The sequence below is a fragment of the Trachypithecus francoisi genome, unplaced genomic scaffold, assembly GCF_009764315.1.
Source record: "Trachypithecus francoisi isolate TF-2019V2 unplaced genomic scaffold, Tfra_2.0 Lachesis_group8, whole genome shotgun sequence".
In the NCBI taxonomy this organism is placed as follows: domain Eukaryota; kingdom Metazoa; phylum Chordata; class Mammalia; order Primates; family Cercopithecidae; genus Trachypithecus; species Trachypithecus francoisi.
Window position 1 is genome coordinate 83410924 of NW_022681473.1, and position 26492 is coordinate 83437415.

A 26492-nucleotide genomic window follows, 5' to 3' on the forward strand; every position below is an offset into this window, starting at 1 on the left:
CTTTGAATTTTTGGAATAAACCTTTTTAGTCATTGTCTTAGTTTGATAGGGCTATTGTAACAAAGTACCAAAAGCTGGCTGGCTTGAAACAACAGAAATTTATTGTCTCACAGTTCTAGAGGCTTGAAGTCCAAATTTAAGGTATCAGCAGGACTATTCTCCCTCTGAAACCTGTAGAAGAGAATGCTTCATTACCTCTTCCTGAATTCTGGTGGTTTGCCAACAATCGTTGGCATTCCTTGACTTGTAGATACATCAGCCCAATCCTCTGTCTTCATATGGCATTCTCCCTATACCTCTGTCTTCACATGGGCATCTTCTTCCTGTGCTTCTTCCCATCATCCTCTCTCCTTGTGTGTCTGTTTCTGTGCCCAAATTTTCCCATTTTATAGGATGCTAGTCCTATTGGATTGGGGCCCACCCTAGTGACCTCATTTTTTCTCTGTAAAGACCCTATTTTCAAATAAGGTCACATTCGGAGGTACCAAGGGTTAAGATTTCAACATGTCTTTTTGGGAGTAGCACAACTAAACTTATAATAGCCATATCTTAGCAATTTTGATATAGTATCGGATTCTATGTGATAATATTTTATTTAGAAACGAAGATCTGCAGATCTCCAGTTTCAAAACGGTGGCATAAAAGCAAACTGGCTTCATTCCCCCCACAGAATACCAAAAACAAATATGCAAATAAAGGCTATATATGACAAATGTACAGCTAACATCACACTAAATGGGGAAGAATTGAAAGCCTTTCCTCTAAGATCTGGAACAAGATAAGGATGCCCACTTTCACCACTTTTATTCAGCATAATACTCGAAGTCCTGACCAGAGCAATTAGGCAAGAGAAAGACACAAAAGGGCATCCAAATTGGAAAGGAAGAAGTCAAATGAACCCTGTTCACAGATGATATGATCTTATGCTTAGAAAACCCTAAAGACTCCACCAAAAAAACTGTTAGCATTGATAAACAAATTCAGTAAAGTTTCAGTATATAAAAACATACCAAAATAAGTAACATTTTTATACGTCAATAGTGAATAATCTGAAAAAGAAATCAAGAAAGAAATCTCACTTACAATAATTACAAAGAATATGAAATACCTAAGAATCAATTTAACCAAAGAAGTGAAAGATATATACAAGGAAAACTATATATTTCTGATGAAAGAAATTGAAGAGGACAAAAAAATGGAAAGATATTCCATTCTCGTGTATTGGAAGACTTAATGTTATTAAAATGATAATACTACCCACAGCAACGTACAGATTCAGTGTGATCCCTTCAAAATACCAATGACATTCTTCAAAGAAATAGAAAAAAAACTATCCTAAAATTTATATGCAAAAACAGAAGACCCTGAATAGCCAAAGAAACCCTAAGTAGAAAGAACAAAGATGGAGACAGTATACTACCTGACTTCAAAATATACTACAAAGCTATAGTAACCAAATCAACATGGTACTGGCATAAAAACAGACACATAGACAAATGGAACAGAATAGAGAACCCAGATATAAACCCATGCATTTAGAGCCAACGAATCTTCGATAGCCACAGTGAGATACCACTTCACACCTACTAGAATGACTAAAATTCGATATATTGAAAATAATGTATTTTCAAGAATATACAATAGGGAAAGGGTAGCCTCTTCAATAAATAGTGCTGGAAAAACTGGTAATTACATGTAGAAGAATAAAACTAGACTCCTATCTCTCACCAAACAAAAATCAAATAAAAATTGATTAAAGACTTAAATCTAAGACCTGAAACTATGAAACTAATAAAAGAAAACATCAGGGAAATACTCCATGACTTTAATCTGAGCAAAGATTTTTTTGTGTAAGATCTAAAAATACAGGCAATCAAAGGAAAAATAGGTAAGTGGCATAATATCAAGCTGAAAAGCTTCTGCACAGCAAAGAAAAGAATCAACAAAGTGAAAAGATGACCCACAGAATGCAAGAAAATATTTGCAAACTATCCATATGACAAGGAATTAATAGCTAAAATATATAAGGAGCTCAAACAACTCAATAGCTAAAAAATAATAATAATAATTTGATTTAATAATGGCCAAAAGATCTGAATAGACATTTTTCAAAAGAATACATACAAATGGCCAACAGATATACGAAAAAAAAGTTCAGTATCACTAATCATCAGAGAAATGCAAATCAAAGCCACAATCAGATATCATCACATCCCAGTTAAAATGACTTTTATTTAAACAGACAGATAATAGTGGATGCTGGCAAGGATCTCGAAGAAGGGCAACCCTCATATGCTGTTGGTGGGAGTGTAAATTAGTATAGCACCTATGGATAACAGTATAAAGTTTCCTCAAAAAACTAAAACTAGAACTATGATATGGTCCAGTAATTCCACTACTGGGTATATATCCAAAAGAAAGGAATCAATATGTCAAAGAGATACCTGCACTCCTATGTTTATTACAGCATTATTTTCAATAGCCAAAATGTAGAATCAACCTAAGTGCTTATCAGTGGACGAATGGATAAAGAAATGTGGTATATATACACAGTGGAATATTATTCAGCCAGAAAAAAAAGAATGAGATCCTGTCATTTGTAGCAACATGGATGAAACTGCTGGAGGTCATTATGTTAAGTGAAATAAGCCAAGCACAGAAAGACAAATGTTGCATGTTCTTACTCATATGTGGGAGCTGAAAACGTGGATCTCATGAAGACAGAAAGTAAATTGGTGGTTACCAGAAGCTAGGAAGGATAGGGAGGAAGGGAGAATGAAGAGAAGTTGGTTAATGGGTACAAGTATACTGTTTGGAAATGTTACCTATTGTTCAGCACTAGGTAATATATATGTATACATATATGTATGATCTATTATACATTTTGAAATAGCCAAAAGAGAATAATTTTGTTTCTAGCATAAAGAAAAGACAAATATTTAAGGTGATGATACCTCAAGTACACTGATTTGATCTCTACATATTATTTAAATGTACTAATTTATCCTATGTACTCTGAAAATACATCTATTGTGGATCAATAAAAGAAGAATTTAAAATCTGTGTGTATAAATGAGATTTGTATATGGTTATTTTTCTACTTGTTTTAAGGTTATATTGTATTTATAATATAAGCTGAGAATTTTATGAGTTGTTTAGAATAGTTTAAGTAATATTGGAAGTACCAGTTCTTTAAAGGTTAGAAAGAATTTAGCTGTGAAACTGGACCTGGTAAAGCTTCAATTATTTTTCCACTCTCTTTTCGAGTACTTGGTATATCCAAGTTTCACTACTACTTCTTAGTAATACTTCTTAGGTTATTTTGGTAATTTGTATTTTTCTAGGAAATCAATTTCAACTTGTTTTATTATTACCAAAGGTGGTAATGTCCTACAATTTTTTTATCTCTTCTATATTCTGTTTATAATTCCTTTCTTATTCCTAAGCTTGTATAGTTTAGCATGCTCTCTATTTTTTGTTTTAACTCTGACTCACAAGTGATTTTTTTTTTTTTTTTTTTTTTTTGAGACGGAGTCTTGCTCTGCCACCCAGGCTGGAGTGCAGTGGCCGGCTCTCAGCTCACTGCAAGCTCTGCCTCCCGGGTTCACGCCATTCTCCTGTCTCAGCCTCCCGAGTAGCTGGGACTACAGGCGCCCGCCTCGTCGCCCGGCTAGTTTTTTGTATTTTTTAGTAGAGACGGGGTTTCACCGTATTAGCCAGGATGGTCTCGATCTCCTGACCTCGTGATCCGCCCGTCTCGGCCTCCCAAAGTGCTGGGATTACAGGCTTGAGCCACCGCGCCCGGCCGTGATTTTTTTTTTAGTATTTAAAAATACTGACTTTTGGATTTATTATTATTTTCATACATTTTTCTTAATTTTATTGTTTTTAGTTTTATAAATTAATTTTCTCTTCCTGCTGTTTTATTTGGTTATACTTTCTTAATGAAGAAAATTTCTTGAAATGAAGAAAACTTTATCATATCTATTATATATTAAAATTTCATAATTAGGAAAAAATCCATAATTAGATAGTTAATTCTTTCTGAAATAATTGGAATGCATAAATATAGAATTAAATAATTGGTGCTGAAATTTTGCCTCAGAATATTTACATCATTATTTTTGTCTTCTAAAATATGTGCTATTTGGAAAATATTAAAATAATAACTTTTTCCTTTCTACAAGGAAATTACTGATCTTCAGGTTGGTTATTTCTAACCAAATATAGCTTTGAGAATCTTTCTGCTTGACAATCTATGAAGCTCCCTGCTCATTTCCACTTAGGGAATGAAAGTTTACCACAGGCAGTCACCCAGTTCTAGGAATGCAGCTCCCATTTGGGGAATGTACTGCCCAGACTAACTACCTGGTATCTAAGGTTTCCTGGGTCTCAGTGAGGAACGTAGAATAGCGGAGAAAAGTGAAGGGTTTTCTCTTATTCTACTCTTGGGTAGCTAACAAATAATCAAGCTTATCGTGGTAGGTTTTTTAATGCCTTATTTACTTAGTCCTATAATTGTATTATTAAGTTTTCTTTTATTTAAGAAAGTTATAATAAAATCATATTTAATTAGAACTCAGAATCTGTGGTAATTTTTAAGAAGATTAATTTGCGGCCGGGCGTGGTGGCTCAAGCCTGTAATCCCAGCACTTTGATAGGCCGAGGCGGGCGGATCACAAGGTCAGGAGATCAAGACCATCCTGGCTAACACGGTGAAACCCCGTCTCTACTAAAAAATACAAAAAATTATCTGGGCGTGGTGACAGGCACCAGTAGTGCCAGCTACTTGGGAGGCTGAGGCAGGAGAACGGTGTGAACCCGGGAGGCAGAGCTTGCAGTGAATGGAGATTCGGCCACTGCACTCCAGCCTGGGAGACAGAGCTAGACTCCAGCTCAAAAAAAAAAAAAAAAAAAGACTAATTTGCTTTTCACTATCTGTAAAGTTTTCTAAATAAAATAGTAACGTAAAAAATTAGTACCCTTACAATGATTAAAACATCCATTCACGTACTGAAAATTAACATACTAACTACAAAACATCATTAAAGCCAGTCTTTCTGTCAAAATGCCTTGTTAGCTTAATTGTTACTGTTAAATATACAAAAGTAAAAAAAAAACCATACATGCAAAATATTATTTAGACACTTCAGTAATTCAGCCAGCCTCATCCTAATCTGTTGAAGTAAATGAGCACCAGGAGGTTTTGCCATTTCAATAATAAAGAAACTGATTAAAATTATCAAACTCTAAAATTTTGAAAGAAACGAAAGTTGAGTAACAGATGGATAAAAAGAATCCATCAGAAACACAAGAGATGGGGGTGGATATATTCCTGAAATCATTAGAAATGCATTTAATAAAAACAATAAATTAAATTAAATGGCTCTGAAAAAGGGTTTTGTAAAGGAAAATGTACTCTTAAATGTAAAACATGCAAATACATTACCTGTGTAATTCTTTTAGTTCATGCTCACAACACTTATTTAATTATTGTACATTTAGGAAATCGCAGGGTTTTAAAAATCGTTATTATCATTCTTAATTACTTTAAACCAACATTGGATCAAAAATAATCACAGATTAAATCTAATTTTATAGGAAATGCTTAAACAAAATTTTAACTGATCAGCAGACCATCAAGAATTCTATACTTTGGTAGATATCTTATTAAGAGTCAAATTATGAGTCTTATTCTCAACGCTTTTCAATCAGGTCTGCCCATATGATTTTTTTTCCTTACGGAGAGAAAAAATTTATAAGACCCTGCCTCCTTTATTTTTATCACAGATCTACTCTAATTTTAGAATAAGCATTCTTTCCTCTTCTAAAGCAAGAGACTACAGATTGCTCTTTTCTCTGCATTTGTATCTCTCAAAAAGAATAAATGTTGAGAAATCCTAAAGGCAAAGCTTAATAAGCAGAGAAATACCTTCAATGGCCTTCCTTTTTCAAAGAGCACCTGAGTCAGTAGCTTTAGAAGCATATAGCTTTTCCTGTATTGATTTGTGGAAATGTTTGCCCTCCTGAAGCATTTTCTTCCATTCAAAAATGAGACTTTGCTACATTTTTACTAAACCTCTATAATAGGTAGTAAGTGGAAAATGTAGTAAGCAGATTTGGCCTTTGAAGCAAAAAAAGAAATACGTAAACATTTTTAATACCTAATATGTATGTATTTCTGCACTTATGTATTACTCTTGATACTAATATGATAGGATGTAAATTATTCTCAATGTGCAATTAGTCAAAAGTTTTAGAAAACTTAGGATGATTTTATGGGATGCCTTTATGAAAGGCACTCAGAGCTTTAAGCTTAGGAACTTAGTTCTAAGCTGTAATTATTTATCGTCTTATAGACTTTGAACCATAGATATTCGGAGCTTCAAAAAAGATGTTTTACTCAAGTTATTTTTGTATGCTAAAATGTTACCCTTTTGAAAACAGAACTATTGTTTAAACAGCAGCTACACAACTCATGCATATTTGAATCTGAGGACTAGAAAGAACTGTGTAAAATCATTTAGAGCATTTTTCATGAGTTTTTATTGTGAGAATATATCCTATTTTTAAAAGTTTTGTGAAAAGTTTAGATACTCCCTAGGAAACTTCTTATGTTTAATTGAAATGGCCTCAGCAATCTTTATTCTTACTCTAAACCTCTCATTTTGTAATTTAGACATACTTCATATTCTATTCTGAGGACACACTAAAATTGGGTGTCTCCTACCAGATAGTGAAACTTTGTAAGGAAGATACATTGCTCAGAATTGTGTAGAACTGGCACAATCTTGACTGTAAAATCAGTAAGATAGAATGATCTGGAATCAGACCCCAATCTATATTTAGTATATAACTTGCTGAATCATCCAACAGTGGAAAATAGATGTTTTAATCAATGTGTGATTAGAATAATTACAATAATTATTACTTTTTAGTCTTTTCTCATTTTGTACAAAATTAATACCAAATAACTAATTAAATGTAAAATAATGAAATTATAAAACAAATAGAAGAAAATACAAGTGAATATTTATAGCTTTTAGAATGAAAAGAAAAAATATAAAAGCAAAGAAGAAGTCACAAGGGAAAAAGACTGACAGATTTCATTAAATAAAAATTTAAAAATATTTCTGTATAAAATATATCATGCACTAAAATTAAAACTTAAAATCACATGGAAAACATATTTTCAACTAACTTAAGACACAGTAACTTAGGATTAGTACACCTAATGTAAAAAAAAAAAATTCCTTCAAATTAGTAAGAAAAACACAGACACACTAATGAAAAAATAAGCTAAGGACACAAATAGACAATTGACAAAAGATAGAGTAAAATTTGCCAGGTAGCGTATATGTTCTACTTCACTAATAGCTAAATAAAAGTTACTGTTTTTATCTATCAAGTTGGCAGATTTAACCAAATGGTAATGTTGAATGGTTGTGAGTGTAGTAAGACAGGCTCCTTAATACATTAGTGGTGGGAATTTATGAGATGGAAATTTATGAGATTTATAGGGGAGGAGGGTAGACACTTTTTAATCAAGGTCTTCAACAACATTCACACAATTTAACCCAGTGGTCCCACTCCTTGGACTCCACTAGAGAAATATAGACCAAGATTTGTGTATAAGGAAATCAACACAGTGTTAATTATTTTGGAAAAAAAAAACTAAATTCAACAATAGAAGAATGGTTAAATGAATTTATTTGTACCTCTACCGACGCAGTCATTAAAAATCTTATTTTTTAAGAATATACAATGTTAAAGGGAAAATACAGTTTCTAAAACTTTACTGCATTTTATACATTACAGTTTTGTAACTATAGTTACAATGTTGTAAGTATGCATATATTTTATACTGACTATATTTCATATTGATATTTATACAGTCTTATACTCCATAGCAATGTTTTAGTCAACAATGGACTGCATATTAGGACAGTGGTCCCAAAAGATTATAATATTTCTATGTTTAGGTATGTTCTGATACACAAATACTTATACAGGTTTGTAACCTAGAAGCAATAGGCTTTACCTTACAGCCTAGGTGTGTAATGGGCTATACCATCTAGGTTTGTGTAGGCACACTGTATGATCACATGATGAAATCAGCTAACGTCGCATTTGTCAGAATGTATCCCCATCATTAAACAACACATGACTATATATTGATTATATTTTTCTAAGTAGCCATATGTTATAATTATATTGATATTTTATGTTGACATTGTATTTTCCATTGGCAGAAAAAAGACTAGAAAGATATAAATATAAATGTTAATAGTTATCACTGAATGTTGGTAGTATGGAATATTTATTTTCTTCTTAATACCTTGTATTTTCTATAATGACATGATTTTATGTGCCCGTATATTAATATATGCCCTATTTTAATCAGAAAAAATTTTTAGAATTTAAGTGCATGTTATTTCTAGTTCCATTATTAATCAACACTAGACGGTATAGCCTATGAACGCAAAAGAACTTGAAATCTAGCTAATTTGTTCTATTAGGTTGGTGCAAAAGTAATTGCGGTTTTGCCATTGAACGTAATGGCAACAACCGCAATTACTTTTGCACCAACCTAAATAGCTACAGAGAGTAATAATGCATAGAGTAAACCTTTTCTGTTTTGGAGTGTGGGCGATATTGTATTGCCCATCGAACAGTGGGGATGATGCAATACATACATCATTGCAAATGTGTTGCGTGGCAGCTACCCCTGGGTATCTGCTTGTTGTGAGGAGATGAGGAGGTGGAAAGGAGCATTTAGAAAGTGAGCAAGAGTAGAGTCACATCACTCGGCTCAGATGAAAGGACCTTTCCAGCACAAGTCTCCAAACACACAGAAAATATGCATTACTTATAAGGGACAGTTTATTCAATGATAGTTTATTTTATTCTCTAGAGTATGGACTTCACTAACAGGGAACATTCAAGGCATACATCTATTAATAAACTGGAATATGAGAATGAAAGGCTCCGAAATGATCTTGCAAAACTTCGTGTCAATGGAAAATCAACACGGACTAATCAAAACACCTATGAAGAAACAGGAAGATATGCCTATCAAAGCCAAATAAAAGTGGAAAAAAATGAAGAGAGGTATGCTGGCTCCATTATATAAGGGCATAAGTTTAAAAACACGTAATTAAAATTTATTTTTAAAGAATTCAAATTATAAGTTTCTCTTCTGTGGTTTAAAATTTATTTTATAATGATAATGCAGTAGACTAGATACATTGCTTTATAAGAAATTGTGTTGATTTGAAAAGCGTGGAGTATTACAGTGGGCTTAATTTGTTACTCATCTCAGATCATTTTTGGAAGCTGAGGTGGTATACAAAACATACAGATAAGTAATTTTACTTTTGATGTCATGAGAACAGAGAAAACTAGATTTTAATATGTTAGGTATATTGTTCAAACAAAATAGAAAATATAGGAACATGTCCCTTCTCACCAACTTCAATAATAGATACATCCATTTTTTGTTGTTTTTGGCTTTTGGGGTGTGTTTGTTTGTTTTGAGACGGAGTCTCACTCTGTCACCCAGGCTGGAGGGCAGTGATGTGATCTCGGCTCACTGCAACCTCTGCCTCCCGGGTTCAAGTAATTCTTATGCCTCAGCCTCCCGAGTAACTGGGACTACAGGCCCCTGCCACCACACCCAGATAATTTTTGTATTTTTAGTAGAGACAAAGGTTTTACCATGTTGGCCAGGCTGGTCTTGAACTCCTGACCTCAAGTGATCCACCTCAACCTCCCAAAGTGCTGGGATTACAGGCGTGAGCCACCACACCTGGCCAACAGATACACTTTCTATTGACATTCTAGCAGTGGCAACAAATTATTGGCGATTTTGTAGGGAAGGAATCTATGAATGTATAGGTTTTCTCCAAATGAAGAGAAGTGTATGGAAAATTATTATCTGCTGTCCACATTATTCCCATACTCTGTAAAAGGTCTTATTAAAAATTCAAATATATCAACCATAAAAATAGGCTAATTTATGCAATTTTAATAAAAGATTTATGGAGTCATAACTGTCTCTGAAAGCCTTTTACTGTTTTCCCAAACTTGGAAAATGCTGAATGAAATAAGCAAGTTTCTTTTATACAATATTTCTCAGAGCCATTAATACGTTAACTTACACTGTGAGTGTCCAACAAGGGATATGGTATGCAGCACTCCCCAGACATATTTGATATCAATTTATTATTTAATTTCATAGTGTCAAGAAATGGTGGATTAGTAGGTCCGGACCCAACTTCATTGAAACATTTGCTGATAAGCTCATAATATTTAGCGTGAAAAACCTTATATTTTGTTGTTATACAACAGAATTAATATTTACAGCTCTGGAAAATTTTCTTAACCTTTATCACTCTCGATTTTCTATCTGATAAGATTAATAATTGTAGGATTTTCGTGAGGATTATAGGAGAAAAACTGCATACAACTTATACTTCCATAAATGTTAACCATTATTACTAACAAAATTGTTAGTATTTATAATAATATTAATATTTCTCCCACAGCTTATGGTACCTAAAAAGTATATTTTGGCAAATAGACAAATGGCTGAATCTGACATAGCCTCAAAGATACTTCTGTTGGGGAGAGGTGATGCCAGACTCATCTGTTTAAGTAAGCTCAGCTCTGCAGGTAGATAAATCCATAAGTCCATGAGATATATTTAAAAAATATATGTTCAACATAAAACAGATGTTCAACATTCTTGTGGGTATAGTACACTTCCCCCCTACTTTCAGCACCTCAGCCATGTATATATTAGGATATATTGTAGCCCCATACAGGAAACAGTAACCATTCAAAAGCACCAAATGAATAACCCCTTTTCAGGTAAAGAAGCAAATGAAGGAGGACTGACTGCCACCCCTGGAAAGCATCATGGTGGGGTGCTGTGGTGGGGTGTTGGTAGTGGCAGCAGCAGCAGGACAAAAGCAGTGTAGGAAGGATGAAAGAGGTCACTGGGCATGGCCATGGGCCAGTTCTCTGGTGAATGTGTCCATGTGAAGATCTGTCCAAAAGAGTGTAATCTTGATTTTGGTGTAAGAATATATGTTCTAATATGGAATAAATAAACTTTACAGAGTACTTATGGATTCATTCTCCATTGGTCAAATTATGACTCTCATGTACTGTATATAGTTGCCTCATTGCGAGAGAAAAGCAAGCCCATGAAGACCCTATAAAGGGTCACCTGTGTATGTTAGTCACTGATCTGTATTGAGCACTCACTGGGTACAGAACACTATTTCCTATTCATGCTAGTTGGAAATAACTGAAAGCTTTAGATGGAGATACCAGGTGTTGTTATTTAAATAAAAAGACAGTTACTCTGCCTTTTATTACTTTTAGAAGGTATTTTTATTGTTTGGGTTGCCCCCTTTTTTCTCTTTGTCAGGTAGTACAGAATGTGTTAAAAGTGTCTAACAAAAACAAGACAGTAGGGGACACAAAAAGCAACATAAGAGGTAAAATGCTCAGCAGGAGATTATCTTAATAAGCAGTTTAGGCTGCTATTCCTGCTGCAAAGCCTTGTGTCCTGCCAATTTCATTTGTTGAAAGTTTCATTAAATTTGTTTTAATGCCTTGTCTGATTTCAGTGTTCTCCAGTGACCTGTTTTTTTTAAAAGAAACAGCATTTCAAATGTTCTGAATAAATTATTACCATGTAAAACCTACTATGGGGAAGAGTTGTTGAGATGCAAGGACATTGTGAATTCACCAGTGAAGAACTGCAAAGCAGATATCTCTCTGTTAATGTTACCAACTGAAAAATGAAATCATCTTGCATCATCTTGCTTTCCCTCACAGCACAGCTCAGTGAACTGAAATAGTAAAAACCTATATATGTATATTTGTTAGGCATAAATTAATCAAAAACACAAATTATCTTTACATATCAATGGCTAATGCAGTAAGGTCTTGTTGAAGTATTTGAGGAAGGAAAAAGCTTTTAGATAAAAGTATATGAAGAAAATGTTCCACAAAATGTTAAGATCCATAGTCTAATTTTAAGGCAATTCTTGTTTTTAACTGAGGAAGATTTGTATAACACATTCTTAAAATAACCTTTTATTCACTCTGAAACAACTCGGTTTTGTTGTTTTTCACTCCTGTTCAAAGTGATACATTTTTAATGTTCACTCACTTAAAATGTGAAGCATTTTAGGATCTTCTAAAGTATTTGCTTTCCAATAAGACAGGTACTTAGCACTTTCTTAAAAAATATGAGTGAGAAGTGATTGAATCTGGTGTGGATGTTTTAAATATTGTTTTTAAAAGTTAGAGTTTTGAAGTTTCAGGATAATTTACAAGCTAATTTGGAGTAGTGGTATCCAGAGCTATTAATATGTAACTAATTTTAATGACAAATCAATTTTGTAATAAATGGAGTTTTATCTCTACATAAGACACATGCTTAAAAATGAATGTATGGTTTTAAAAGTTGTATCATGTACTAGACAGATTTTAGCAGTCAAACATTAATTATTAAAACAGCTTCAAGTCTAGCTAATAAATTAAGAGTTTGTAATACTAAAAAACCACAGTCAGCAGGTTTGTAATAACCACTCACAAGATCTCTTGTCAAGTAATGAATAGCCATCTAGAAGCCTAAAGTTGAGAATGTTTGTACCATGGTTTTGCTCAATAAGTAGCAAAACGCAGGTTGACAGTTCTAGGCCAGGAAACAACGAGCAGTTCACGGAATAGGGAGTTTAGTGGAGTGTTGGAAGGTGAGGCTGGAAAAAGGTGAAGAAGGAATCTTGCTCCATGCTAAGAACATTATCCTATGGCCAAGGAGAATATTAATGGAGGGACAGGACTGGATGTACATGTCCAACAAAGCTGAAAATTGTGAAGCGTTGACTCAAGTCTCAAGTGGACAGAGTTCTGCTCCCCAGCAAAACAACTGGGGCCTGCTGTCCTGGTGAAACCATGCAGCAGCCTTGGAATAGGCCTGTGGAAAAGATCATTGAACAGATCAGCTCGTGAGAGGATATTAAAATTCTTCCACAATCACTTTTTAGATAGCTTTTAAATTGATATGTATAGCACTTTATGCAAGGTGGTTTTATGAAGTATTTGAATAGCTGTATTCTTGAAGAAGAACTTGTCAGACATAAAGATGATTTAAAACAAAAGTACTTTACTTCATAATGTCATCTTTCCTTTCAATCTCTACATTTTATTGATCTTATACTAAAAAGAATGGCCCTATATAAATGTTAGTAATTAACACCTGATAAAACTGTATCTGTACATCCAAAGCAAAATGGATAATTAAGATAATTATTTAGATAATTTAGCACAAATAATACTTTGCTGAAATCTCTGTGAGATAACAGATATATATTTCTTGAATCACTACTAATTGTTTTCACCGTGCTTTGAAGTATAGATAGTAACCTCACTCAAATTAAAAGGTTCAGCTAAAGATTATATGCAGATGTACTATTCAAATGTTATAATTCTACTTGAATTGTGAGATGTTTCATCTTATTGTGCACATCATAAACCATGTTATTTCAGTTTAATTTGCTGTTCTGTTTCCATGGTAATTATAGTTTGGGAGAATGAGTAAAAAAAAAAGATATATCTCAAGATAAGCAAAAATGGAAAACATGTTGTGTTTGTTTCTGTGTACTAATTTACAGATGCCTCACTTAACTTTTATTGCTATTTGTATGCATAGCTTTGAAAATGTTTGTATAATTAACAAGTCTATATAAATTAGACAGTCTTTGGATAAGACTGGAGAAAAATAATGTGAAAATTTTTTTGTAACTCTGTTAAACTATGAAGGCTTTGAAAAGGGCTAATCAATACCTGTGGAGAATTTGAATCATTAGTAAAAATAAATACTTTCAAATTGAAGGGATTTTCATTTTGATGGTCTTTGATGATTTTTTTTTTTTTTTTTTGAGACAGAGTCTTACTCTGTTGCCCAGGCTGGAGTGTAGTGGCGCAATCTCGGCTGGCTCACTGCAAGCTCCATCTCCCAGGTTCACGCCATTCTCCTGCCTCAGCCTCCCAAGTAGCTGGGAATACAGGTGCCCACCACCACGCCAGGCTAATTTTTTTGTATTTTTAGTAGAGATGGGGTTTCACCATGTTAGCCAGGATGGTCTCAATCTCCTGACCTCAGGATCTGCCTGCCTCAGCCTCTCAGAGTGCTGGGACTACAGGTGTGAGCCACCGTGCCTGACCTCTTTGATGATTTTATTACATCTAAACCCCAGTTTCATGAAATGTATTTAATCCCAAACAGCCCATACCATTAGGACCTTTTTTGTAAAACATTAGGATAAATTGGTTATATGTTTTATTATTCATTTGCTTAGTCATCAAACCAAAATTCAAAATCTCAATGTTATTGTTTTCACTCTCATTTTCTAACCTATTTTTTTAGCACAAACTAATTCCATGCTATATAACTTTCATTGAAATAGTGGGGTTTTTTAAGTCAAGAAAATCTGGATTTGAGTCCAAAATCTAAAGACATCACTTCCTAGCAATTTATTCTGATTTAAAATAATTAGACGAATAATTGAACTTTTAAATCTTAGTCTCCTCATCTGTGGATAGTATCCGCCGTATTAGGGTTATTTTGAAGATCAGATTAGTTTAATAATAATACCTAATCTTTACTAAACATTTACTATGTGCCAGGCATTGTTTTCTAAGTGTTTTGCATATATTAATCATTCAAATCTCATAACAACCCTTTTTTAAGTGAGAAAATTAAAGTCACAGAGAGATAAAGTTACCCGCTCAAGATCACACAGCTAGTAACCGGAGGAGCTTAGGAGATGATGTAAATTGAAAACATGTTTTAAATGATCAAAATCTATAGAAATTAGAGTTATTCAAAGATTTGTTGGCTGGGTGCAGTGACTCACACCTGTAATCCCAGCGCTTTGGGAGGTCTAGGTAGGTGAATCACAAGGTCAGGAGATCGAGACCATCCTGGCTTACACGGTGGAGCCCCGTCTCTATTAAAAATATAGAAAATTAGCCTGGCATGGTGGCAGGCACCTGTAGTCCCAGCTACTCGGGAGGCTGAGACAGGAAAGTCTCTTGAACCTGGGAGGCGGAGGTTGCAGTGAGCTGAGATCGTGCTGCTGCATTTTAACCTGGGTGACAGAGCAAGACTCTGTCTCAAAATAAATTAATTAATTAAATTAAATACTTGTTTAGCATAAAAAAAGTATAATTCTGTTAAGAAAGCCAGTGAGGTTAAGTGTAAAAGAGAATAGAAAAAGAGTATCTATTTAGAACTGTCAAGGGCAGCAGTGTAATTAGCTGTTTGGAGATTTTTCTCAAACTGCTTTACGTTATTAAAATAAATGACAAAGACATACAAAAGTATAGCACAGAAAGGGAAGCAATATAGGCAATAAGGATCGCAAAATATTTTTAACAATTGTTAAGTTTTCCGCTTCATTTTTAATCATTCTAAGTCCTTTAAATGAAATAGAAATTATTCATCAGGAGTCATATTCAAAGAAATGCCCAGGTAACAAGCCCAAACATTTTGTTGTGTTTTCCCCCTATTTAGACATCAGAGAGATTAAAATCCTTAGCTACATAAATAAACGTGTCCTTAATAGCAACAACAACAACCATTTCTTCTCTTTTAGACTTAGTCATGATTGTGAGCCAAATAGAAGTACGTCTCCCTTGCCACCTTTGACATTTCAAACCAAAGAAATGACAAGTCCTTTGGTTAGTGATGATGATGTATTCCCACTGGTGAGTTGTTGGTTGTGGGCTTTTTTTTTTCTTTAATGGGTTATTGCTTTACTCTTACACTGATGTCAATAAACTGATGTACATAGTACTTTGTTTTTAATCTCACTCCTTGAATAGGACTCCAAGATAGGTCTGTAAGTCATGTGGCCATACCTATCTATAGAAGGAAAAGATATCCATGATATTTCATAAAGTGTTTCAGTCAATGGTTATTAACCTCTAAGCAGGCCAGAATTACTGGAGATAGTTTTTTTTAAAAAATGCAAGTGTTTGGGACTCACCCTTCGATATTTCATGAGTCCTCAAGGATCTGTACATTTTAAAGAGCTACAGTGATCTTTTGGACTGATTTAAAACATCTTTTCTATTGACTCTGCCATACATGCAGACACATGTACAAATCATAAATGGACAGCTTGATGAGTTATCACAAAAGGAAGGTAACTACCACCCAAGTAATGAGCAGAACATCCCCAGCACTCCAGAACCTCAACTCATGTTCCCTTCCAGCGTCTACTTCTGCTTGCCCCCAACATAACCATTATCCTGACTCTTAGCATTATCGATTTGTTTTGCCAACTTGCAAATTTTATATAAACGATATCATATGGTATATGTTATTTTGTTTCTGGCTTCTTTTTCTCAACCTTGTTTTTTAGATTCATCATCACCCATATTGTTTTATACGGCTGTAGTTTATTTTTGTTTCTGTATAGTAATCTATGGGATATAAACACCACATTCAATGACAATAACATTTGTTTATTCATTCTACTACAGATAGACATTTGAGTCATTTCCAATGACAATTACAAATAATGCTGCCAAAAAATTCTTTTATGAGTCTTTTGGTGCATGTATATATACATTTCCACTGGGTATATATACCTAAAATGGAATGCCTAGGTCAGAGGGTATGAATACGGTCAGCTTTAGTAGGTACTGCCAAACTGTTTTCCTGTAGGAGCCAATGAATACCCCAAGTAGTGTGTAAGAGTTGTCCTTGCTCTACAGTCTAACACATGGTGATATAAGCCTTTTTAAATTTAGCCATTATGGTCAGTATGTAGTAAGATCCTTTTGTATGGTTTTAATTCATGTTTCTCTGGTGAATAATGAGACTGAGCAATGTTTATTGGCCATTTTGATATCCTTTATAAAATATCTGTTCAATTTCCTCACTTAATTTTCTGGTGGATTGTCTTTATTGTTACTGATTTATGGGTGATTTATGGGTATCCTTTCTATTCTTGATATAAGCCCTTTGTTGCTTATGTGTTGGTTTTGATTTGTAATAGTAGAGACTAGAAGTAAAAGTTAAGTTATTTTGGTAGAAGAATGCTTAAAACTATTAGTTTTTGAAGTATTAGAGATCTCTAAAGCCCTGAAATGCTCTTTTGTGTTCATCTCAACATAAAATGCCAACGTTATTTGAACAGACTAAAATCCATACCAATAATGTAAACTAAATAAAATTCCTCATTTAAGTTATGAGAAATTCTAAGGGGACTTTGCAAATTCTGCATCAATAAAACTTTGATCATTAAGGACTTAAGCACATATTTCAGTCAAGCAATGGAAAAAGTTGCTAAATACTCCACTGTGCTAATATCAGATGATTTTAGGATTTTTAGGATCACAATTACTGTCTGCTCAAATATCACCTTATCAGATATGCCTAAGCAACCAGTCTGCAATAGTGCCTCCCTCTTCACTCCCTGCCCCTCATCTTACCTTTTCTCATAGCACTTCACTATGAGACATTTTGTTGCTTGGCCTCCCTCCTTTAGAATGTATGCTCCATGAAAGCACGGGGTGTTTTCTATTTTTGTTCTTGTGGTAACCCAACACCTAAAATAGGGTCGGCACCAGTAGGTACATAAAAGACATGCAGAAGTATCTGTTGATTTGATTTAATAACACAGGGCTTCCTTCTATCTCTAAAATTCTACATTAATCTTTTGAGGAATTCCTAACCTCCAGAGTAACCAGGAAAGAAAATTCTCAACTATTCTAAGAACTGGACCTGGGGAACTTAATCTGTGATGGAGGCCTTAAAATCCTATGGGAAACTACTGTTCTAGGTGTAGTGGTTTCCATCTACTACTGCATTTTGACATCCACATCACTACCATTCCTATCAAGACCACTGCTGCTCTTCTAGTTGCTAATTAAATGAACATTTTGAAGTATTCATCTTTCTTAATCTTTTTGTCTTGAGACTCTTATGTTCTCTGGCTTCTATGACACTATACTCCACTGATTCTCATGTCACCCTCTGACTACTGTTTCCCAGCCTGTTTCTGGGGTTCTTCCTCCTATTTCTGTCCCTTAAATATTAGTGTTATTTATTCATAAAATAAAATAAACATGTATTGAATACCAACTATATGGCAGCTCCTGTTCTAAACATGTCTTTGAATAAGATAGATACATAAGTAGTATGGTGAAAAAATAGATGAAACTTCATCAATGGATGAATGGATAATCTGATTGTGGTATATACATACAATGGAATATTATTCAGCCATTAAAAGCAGCTATGCCAATAAAGGCCAAAAATTACTATAATGTGGATGAGCCTCAAAAACATGCTAAGTGAAAGAAGCCAAATGCAGAAGGCGATATATTGTATAATTCCATGTATATTAAATAGCCAGAATAGGTAAATGAAATCCATAGAAACAATGCAGATTGGTGAAATCCATAGAAACAACCAGGGGCAGTGGGGAGGGAGAAACAAGGAGCAGGGGCTTAAGGAGCACAGTTTTCATTATGGATAATGAAACTATTTTGGAACTAGATAGAAATGGTGGCTGCAAAACATTGTGAATGTATTAAGTGCCACTGAACTGCTCATTTTAAAATGGTGAATTTTATGTGAATTTTATCTCAAAAACAAGAGGAGAAAAAGTAATGATCAGAAATAAATGAACAAATAAGAAAATATCAAGACCAGGTGCCGTGGCTCACGCCTATAATCCCAGCACTTTGGGAGGCCAAGGCGGTCAGATCACATGAGGTCAGGAGTTCGAGACCAGCCTGGCCAACATGGTGAAGCCCCGTCTCTACTAAAAATACAAAAATTAGCTGGGCATGGTGGCACATGCCTCTAGTCCCAGCTACTCCAGAAGCTGAGGCAAGAGAATCACTTGAACCTGGGAAGCAGAGGTTGCAGTGAGCCGAGATAGGATCACTGTACTCCAGCCTGGAAACAGAGCAAAATGCTATCCCCAAAAAAAAGAAAGAAAAAGAAAAAGAAAAAAGAAAATATCAAATAGTAATAAATGCTGTGATGAAAAGAAAAGCAGGTAATGTGATAGGGAGTGATGAAAGTATGGGGGATTATTTTAGGTTGAGTAGCCAGGAAAATTATCATTGAGAAAGGGAAATTTAAGGTGAAACCCAAACAATAACAAATCCAGCCTTGCAAAAATCTGGTAGAAGAGACTTTCAAGTAAGGGAACTATAAGGCAGGAATGAGTTTGGCAGGTATGAGAACCAGAAAGATTGGGGGGCCTTCTGTAGCTTAGAAGGGAAGAGGGAGACTGGAACAAAAGGGAACAGAAAAGTCGTCAGGAGAAGTCCAGTATATGAGGACAGTAAGTCATGGAAAGGAGTTTGCATTTTATTTTAAAACAATGGGAAGCCATTGTAAAGTTTCAATTCGGAAAATACTGGTCTGTTTACTCCATTCAAAATTATTTTACTCTATTTAATAATAAACAGACATGTTTAAATTTTTAAACAGATCCTTTTTACTGCTAAATAAAGAATAAATTATAGAGGGGCAAGGGTAGAAGAGGAGACAACTATCATAAGGCTATTGCAGTAGCCTAGGCAAGAGATAATGCTGGCTTGGTAGCAGTGAGGTAGAGCAACATATTAGATCCAGGAAATATTCTGGTGTGTAGACCAGATTTGACAATGAATTGTATATGGGAAGTGGGAGAAAAGAGTGATCAAAGACGACTCCTAGGATTTCAACCTGAGCATTGAGTAGACGCTAACACCACTTTCTGACATGGGAAGACCAGGGAAGAAATAGGGTTAGAGGAGAAATCTTGATTTCTAGGTTGGACATATACGTTTAAAATGTTTACTCGATGCCCAAACATAGACATTAAATAGTCAATATGTGATATGTGAATCTGATATCAAGGGCGAGATCACAGCTGGAAATATAAATATGCGAATAATCAGCATGTGGTTGGTATTTAAGTCTATAGAACTGGATGAAAATACTTAAGTATAAAGAAGAAATCATCCCAATACAAAGCCTTGGGTCATAATATTGAGTGACCTAATGGGAATCCCGAAGGAAAGCAGGAAAGTTTGATAATGAAGAGGATGGGGCTCAAGGAGGGTCCTCTTTCATTTGCAGAAACAAAGTCACTGAGAGGTAAGAAGAAATAGGATCCACAGTATAGGAGGAAGGATGAGTTTCTGGAACAGGAGGATGGCCTAAAATTCAGCTACAGATACAAATGGATGTGGAATAATGAGGGAGCTCCCCTGTGATCCCTAGGAGGAGGCCAGGTCACAAGGTAATGAGAAAGAAAGTGAACATACTAGGGAAGTGCAATAGAATCGCCTCGTAGTGTTCACTGACCACATGATACTTATGGTCATGAATTTAAAGTGAAACTAGTCCATGCAGTAATTTACCCCCAACCCACTGGCTCCAGCATTCAGCTGCTCAGGTGTAGGCATGACCCAGGCAGATGGGTCAACTTAATTAGGGGTGGGTTTTACCGGGTTATTAGGATAGAGACAAGATACAGGGAGGGACAAGTTGCTGAATGGTTATGAGATGGATGGGAATAAGCAGAGTCAGAAGGGAAGAGAGAGTATGAGGAAAATGATGGATAGTGAAAAGGCAAGAGTCTAAATGAGGTCAGAGAACTTCTGGTGTGGGAGTACTAGATTAAGCATGCTGGAAGGATGATGCATAGGTTCCTTTAAATCTCAATTAGTAAATAATGCAGTTCTCATTGATGATAATGTCAAGGACATGCTATGTGGGTGGATGCCTGAGATGAAGGATTCCCCAGGGCTCCATCTTTTAACTTCTTTTTTTCCTTTTACTTGCCTATCTTGGATAATTTCAATCTTATGGCCTGTCATCTATAACTTCCAAGTCTGCCTCTCTGATTCAGATCTGTATTCTGAGTCCTAGACTGACTTATCTCACTGTTTACTTGAGTCTCTTTAAGTCTCATGTCACCTCAAACTCATTATTATTCAAAATTGAATCCATTTTCTTCACTCATAAACTAAAAAATTTTATTGAAAACACACTGACCCAACCTGGTGAATCAGAAATAAATAAGAGGCCAGGAGCTGTGGCTCACACCTATAATCTCAGGCCAAGGCAGGAGGGATTGCTTGAGCCCAAGAGTTCAAGACCAGTCCAGGCAACAGAGCGAGGCTCCGTTTCTACAAAAACTTTTTTAAAAAAGAGCCGGGTGTGGTGGTGTGTCCCTGTAGTCCCACCTACTGGGGAAGCTGAAGTGGGAGGATCACTTGAGCCCAGGAATTGGAAGTTAAGAGTTAGCTGTAGTTGCACCACTGTGCTCCATTCTGGGCAATAGAGCAAGACACTGTCTCAAAATAAATAAATAAATAAAAGAAGGAAGATCTTACTCTTAATGGCCTCTTTTACCTTTTTCTCTTTCTCAGTAAACGGCATGAGTATCACTAATCACTCAGGCCAGAATCTAGGAAGTCATCTGTCTGAGATCAGGTTTTCTAGAACCTGAGATGAGATTCTTGTGAAAGTGACTTACTGAGGGAGTATTTTAGTGTTTTCAGGGGGAAAGTGAAGGAGACAGGCTATGGGAGGGGAGAAAAATTAAGCAAAGATGTGGTCTCAGCTACAAACTAGTATAGCCTGGTGTCCCAGGAAGCTTGGCACCTAAATTGCACCACAGCATTGCTTCTTACCGAACAAGAAGTCTGGTATTTTATGCCCCTGTGTCCATCAATCAGTCATTGCCTCAGAGAGGGTAGCAAATGGGCAGAGGAGGGACTGCAGCTTCCCAAGTGAGGCAGGAGCCTCCAGTTCAGTGGAGAGCAGTTCCCCAAAGGAGCCAGCTGTGAGCTGTTAGTAGCCAACACCCACCCAGTTGGAGGAGAGATGCATCAGCCTGGGAAGGGAATCCAGGTAGGGCACCAACCACCATGGTTGCACCACTCAGAACCAGCTTCTTCCATAGCTTCCATTCAGGCATAGCTTCTTTACGATTCTTGCTGGTCATAATTTCTGGAAAAACTGTTTAGAGGAAAGTTAGTGAGATAAGCCACAGCCCCTGATGCTGCAATGGGTCACTGACACCTATCATTGCCTCACCCATTCTAGATTCCTCTCCCCATCAGCCAACTCTTCTGTTGATCCAGGTGGCTTTTCTTTTGGGGTGAGCCCCTAATGTCCATGCCCTTATTAGGATATGGTTTCTGTATTTGCCAATTAAAATTAAAACTGGGCATGAGAGTAACAAAAAGATGCCTCGGAGGATCATCGGAGTACCAAACACATTCCTCACTGCCTCTGTTATGCAGTAGCATTCTTACCTCTTCAGGATGACTTAGGGTCAGCTACCTCTGCCAGTATAGGAACTCCACTCTGTGTATCTGATCTATTGGCATGAGGAGCCCAAAGTGACCATATGGGAGCCAAAGCTCTAAGTTTGGTGGGACTCTTACAGGTCTTTTGGTAGAAGCATTCTGCCTCTAAGAGCCAGGACCTGTAGAACAGCAAAGCCTAAAGATACATAGACAGAAAGCACAGATTCTCCAAGTGGGTTAACAGAAGTGATAGAGAGTGGAGCCATTCCTGCTTCCTCCGTTTTGTTCCCAGATCCGTGTATTCTACCCATTGGAAACACAGAACCATAAAACAGCCATTGGTTTAAAGTGTATACCACATCCTGAAGAATGGCACCCCAGCCTCACAGGATATAATCTCCAAGCTGGTGCCCCAGCTTTGCGATCAAGAGGCCATCCCAAAGCTCTATCATGCTAGCATCCTCTGGATAGTGCTGTGTGTGGTTAGGACCAGTGGATACCATGGTCTTGCCTGTACTGCCATACTCTTTTGCTATAAAGTAGGTATCTTTACTATTAAGCAGGGTCTCTCTCATGTCTGCAGGTAAGTGATTCTGTGAGCCCTAAGATAGTGGTGCAGCCAGGAAAGGCAAACATGCAGAATTCATATCCATTCTGATAAGGACACAGCATGGCCATTTCCAAGGTACTAGGGACCTAATGCAGTCAAGTTGCCACCAAGAGGCTAGTTGGTCTCCTTGAGAGATGATGCCATATCAAGAGCTCAGCTTTAGTTTCTGTTGCAAGCAGGTCAGACATTCAACAGCAGTGGTCGCTGGATTACCCTTGGTGAAAGGGGAAAGCATGGTATTGGTATGATGCATAATTCCCACTGAGGTAGCCAAAGACAGAGGATGGATCAAATCATCCTGTCCACTTGCTGGATGCTCTGTCTCAACCAGGACTCAACAGCATGACAAGAATTGTCTTGCAAATAGTATATAGGTTTCTGCTACAGATGGCATAGTCTTGTTCCAAAATCTTAAGGGTCTGTGACACAGCTTTCCCCCTGAAACTTTCCAGACGCTCCACAACGCATTTTTCTCTACCGAAGATTCTTCTAGTATGGCATCTACCAAGTCATTTGACCAAAGTAGCGGGACTACTTGTACCCTATCCTGAACCTACTACACAGCTCTTTCTTTCTAGAATTCTGGACTTGCTCAAAAAAAAATTGTTTTCTGTGTTGCCCAATAAGCGAATCTGATTATTCAATTATTTGATCCAAGGGTGGAACATTTTCAAGGTGCATTAATTTTTGCTTTACTTAGGATGTTCTGACATGCTCCATAGCAGTAGACACCTAAAAACAATGTGTCAAGCCCCAATCTTTTATGGGGTTTATCTTTCACCCTCTGGAGTACTTGCATCTTTCCATCCCTTTAATATACTTGCTACTTCTTGCTCATCAAGTCTCATTAACATGATGTTACTGTTAATATATGATGTTCCATGTGATAGTCTTTGGAATGTCCAGATGGGCTAGGCCCCTTCAGAATTTATTATGACAGCTTCATTAATATAACATTGGGGCAAAACCATGGATATATACTGTTGGCCACCCCATGTGAATGCTAACTGCTTCCTATCCTCCTTTTTATTAGATATTAAAAAGAATGCATTTGCCAATATTAAAAAGAAAGCATTTTCCAGATCAGTAGTAGCATACCATCTACCTCAGGCTGGGATAGTCTTCTCTAGTAGAGATACTATCCCTGACACAGCAGCTACAGTTGGGGCTACTAGTTGGAAAAGTGTGCAGTACTCCATCATTCACATGATCCCTAGTTTTGGCAGGGGACAGATTGGTAAACAAAATCCACCTATAACAAGGTTCACATGTATACAGATTGTCAACTCCCTAAACACTACATAAAGTCCCATTCTTCCTACCAAAATGAAAGTCAAAGAAGAATATAGTAACACAGAACTGGAAAATTAAAGTACAAATTTCCCCAACTAAAAAAAAAATTACTTAATTTTTGTATGTGGCTTTTTAAAATGAAGAATTGTAAAATTATCTGATGTTGTCCTTTATTCCTTAGCTACAGATTTTTATTTTCACTTTTTGTAAATAAGCACTAAACAGGTCACAAACCATTAAATAGCATTTTCATGTCACCATGAAGGCTGGAATTTGGGCACTCGTCCCTGATACTTTCTCTTCTATGATAAGACAAACAAGATACATGCCAGCATCACAGCCCTCCCTACTAGAGAGCCACCTCCACCCCAAGACATATCATGCAGCCAGCCTTCTCACCTGGCTAACTCCAAGCATTGATTTGCCCTGTCAAAGCCAATTCTTATTTTCTATATAAACCTTCTGGTGCAATTCCACTATAATCTTTACTTTAACTTTTTGGAGTTGCCTATTTTCAAATGAAAATCACTGGCTTTGCAAATTATTGCAGCATATTTTAGGCAGGTTCCATGGTGAGTGCATTGTCCCTGCATTTGCGGTTGGACAATACAATGCTCATTTCTAGAGCTTTTTAATGTAATGGTGCTGTGATGTCTTACTTAGTTCCTTGAAGATTTCATTACTGGTAACTGAATTACACTAGTAGTAGGAATTCAGCCCAAGATGTGTTCTTTCATTAAGAGCTGCAGTGTTTGACAGTATATGTCAGGGATGAAGCATGCCTGGAAATGTGAAGATGTTTAAAAGCTCTGTATTCCTCACTCACTTTTCTTTCTTTCTCTCTTTAGTCTCCCCCAGATATGTCCTTCCCAGCATCTTTGGCTGCACAGCATTTCCTTCTGGAAGAAGAGAAACGAGCAAAAGAACTTGAAAAACTTCTAAATACACATATTGATGAACTGCAAAGACACACAGAATTTACTCTTAATAAATACTCCAAGCTAAAACAAAATAGACACATATGAGCTTTTAAACTTTTTTATTTGCTTCCCCCCCGACCAAGAAAAAAAGCTCTGGTAAAATATTTACAAAGCTGATTAATGAAATCAAGAAATTCTGTTCTGTTTCCTTGAGTAAATAATTTTGGTAAGGCAGCTAGAAAATAGTAAGTATTTTGTTTGATAAAGCTGTTTGCATTTCTGCATTAACATGCTAAATTGTCCTGCTGTAGAGTTACTATAAAATAAACATGACTATTCCAAAAGAGATTTTTTTTTCCAGTCTAAGGAATATGTTGGAATTAAATATGCAGTTTTTTCCCCACTTGAATCATGTATACTGAAAACCCATTTCCTCAGCAGCTACACAAAATAAGGGAAAGGGAAGTGCTATATTCCAGATACAAAGCACTCAAAGGCAGCTCAGTTGTACTGGTTTTGAAAACTCAAGGATTTTATAAATAAAAATATTTAAGTATTTCCAGTTATGTAAACACTCTAAAATTCTACAATTTTTTGGAAAAAAAAAAAAAGCTATAGCTTTACTGTTTTTACATTCACCTTTACAATGTCTGTCTGTTTCAACACAATGAAGGTACATGGAATGTGCAATTTACAAACCTAAAATATATGTGCCAAAAATTAATGCTTTTTTGTTAGTACTAATTACTTCATGGACACGAACAAGATAAAGGAAATATGAAGCATTACTGTTGCTACATTTATCTTTGTAATCACCTCTGTTTTTAATGCAATGAAGGAATGTAAAATTCAATGGACTTGAAGCATAAATGCTAAATCTGTATAGAACAGTAATAGCATGGCTGTGAACAATAAAACAGAAGTTACAAATACACAGCAATAATAGAATATACTTTAAGAGTTTGGTGTGTGTGTGTGTGTGTGTATATATATATATATATGAAGAGAGATTATGAAAAAAGTTAAGTCCTACTACAGCTTTTATGGTTTTCTATTTCCCTTTAAAGAAACAATCTCAACATACTGAAAGATAAACCAAAATGCTATCAGGTAACAAGTGTCATTTTCACGTGAAAAATGCAGAGCATTGTAGACTTCAGATAACATGACCACATGTATTTGTATAGCTCTGGACGTTGGAAGAAAAAGAAAAGATGTATTCGTATAGCTCTTGATGTTTGTCTTAGTTCAGCCTGCTATAACAGAAATACTACAGACTGGGTGACTTAAACAACAAACATTTATCTCTC

General features: G+C 35.8%; 1 protein-coding gene across 5 annotated transcripts in view; it reads left to right on the forward strand.

Moving 5' to 3' along the window:
* Positions 1-26035, forward strand: part of DEUP1 (deuterosome assembly protein 1) — a 90065-nt gene extending 64030 nt beyond the window's left edge. For 3 of the 5 annotated variants that reach the window (XM_033204742.1, XM_033204741.1, XM_033204743.1), the window contains 3 exons: positions 8915-9111; positions 15681-15792; positions 25111-26035. In XM_033204742.1, the coding sequence (XP_033060633.1) occupies positions 8915-9111; positions 15681-15792; positions 25111-25287 (486 nt within the window). In that variant the 3' untranslated portion in view covers positions 25288-26035. Of the gene's footprint in view, positions 1-8914; positions 9112-15680; positions 15793-20176; positions 20340-22651; positions 22899-25110 lie in introns of those variants that run through there. The other 2 variants (XR_004435724.1, XR_004435725.1) reach the window with 2 other exon arrangements.
* Positions 26036-26492: the final 457 nt, after the last annotated feature.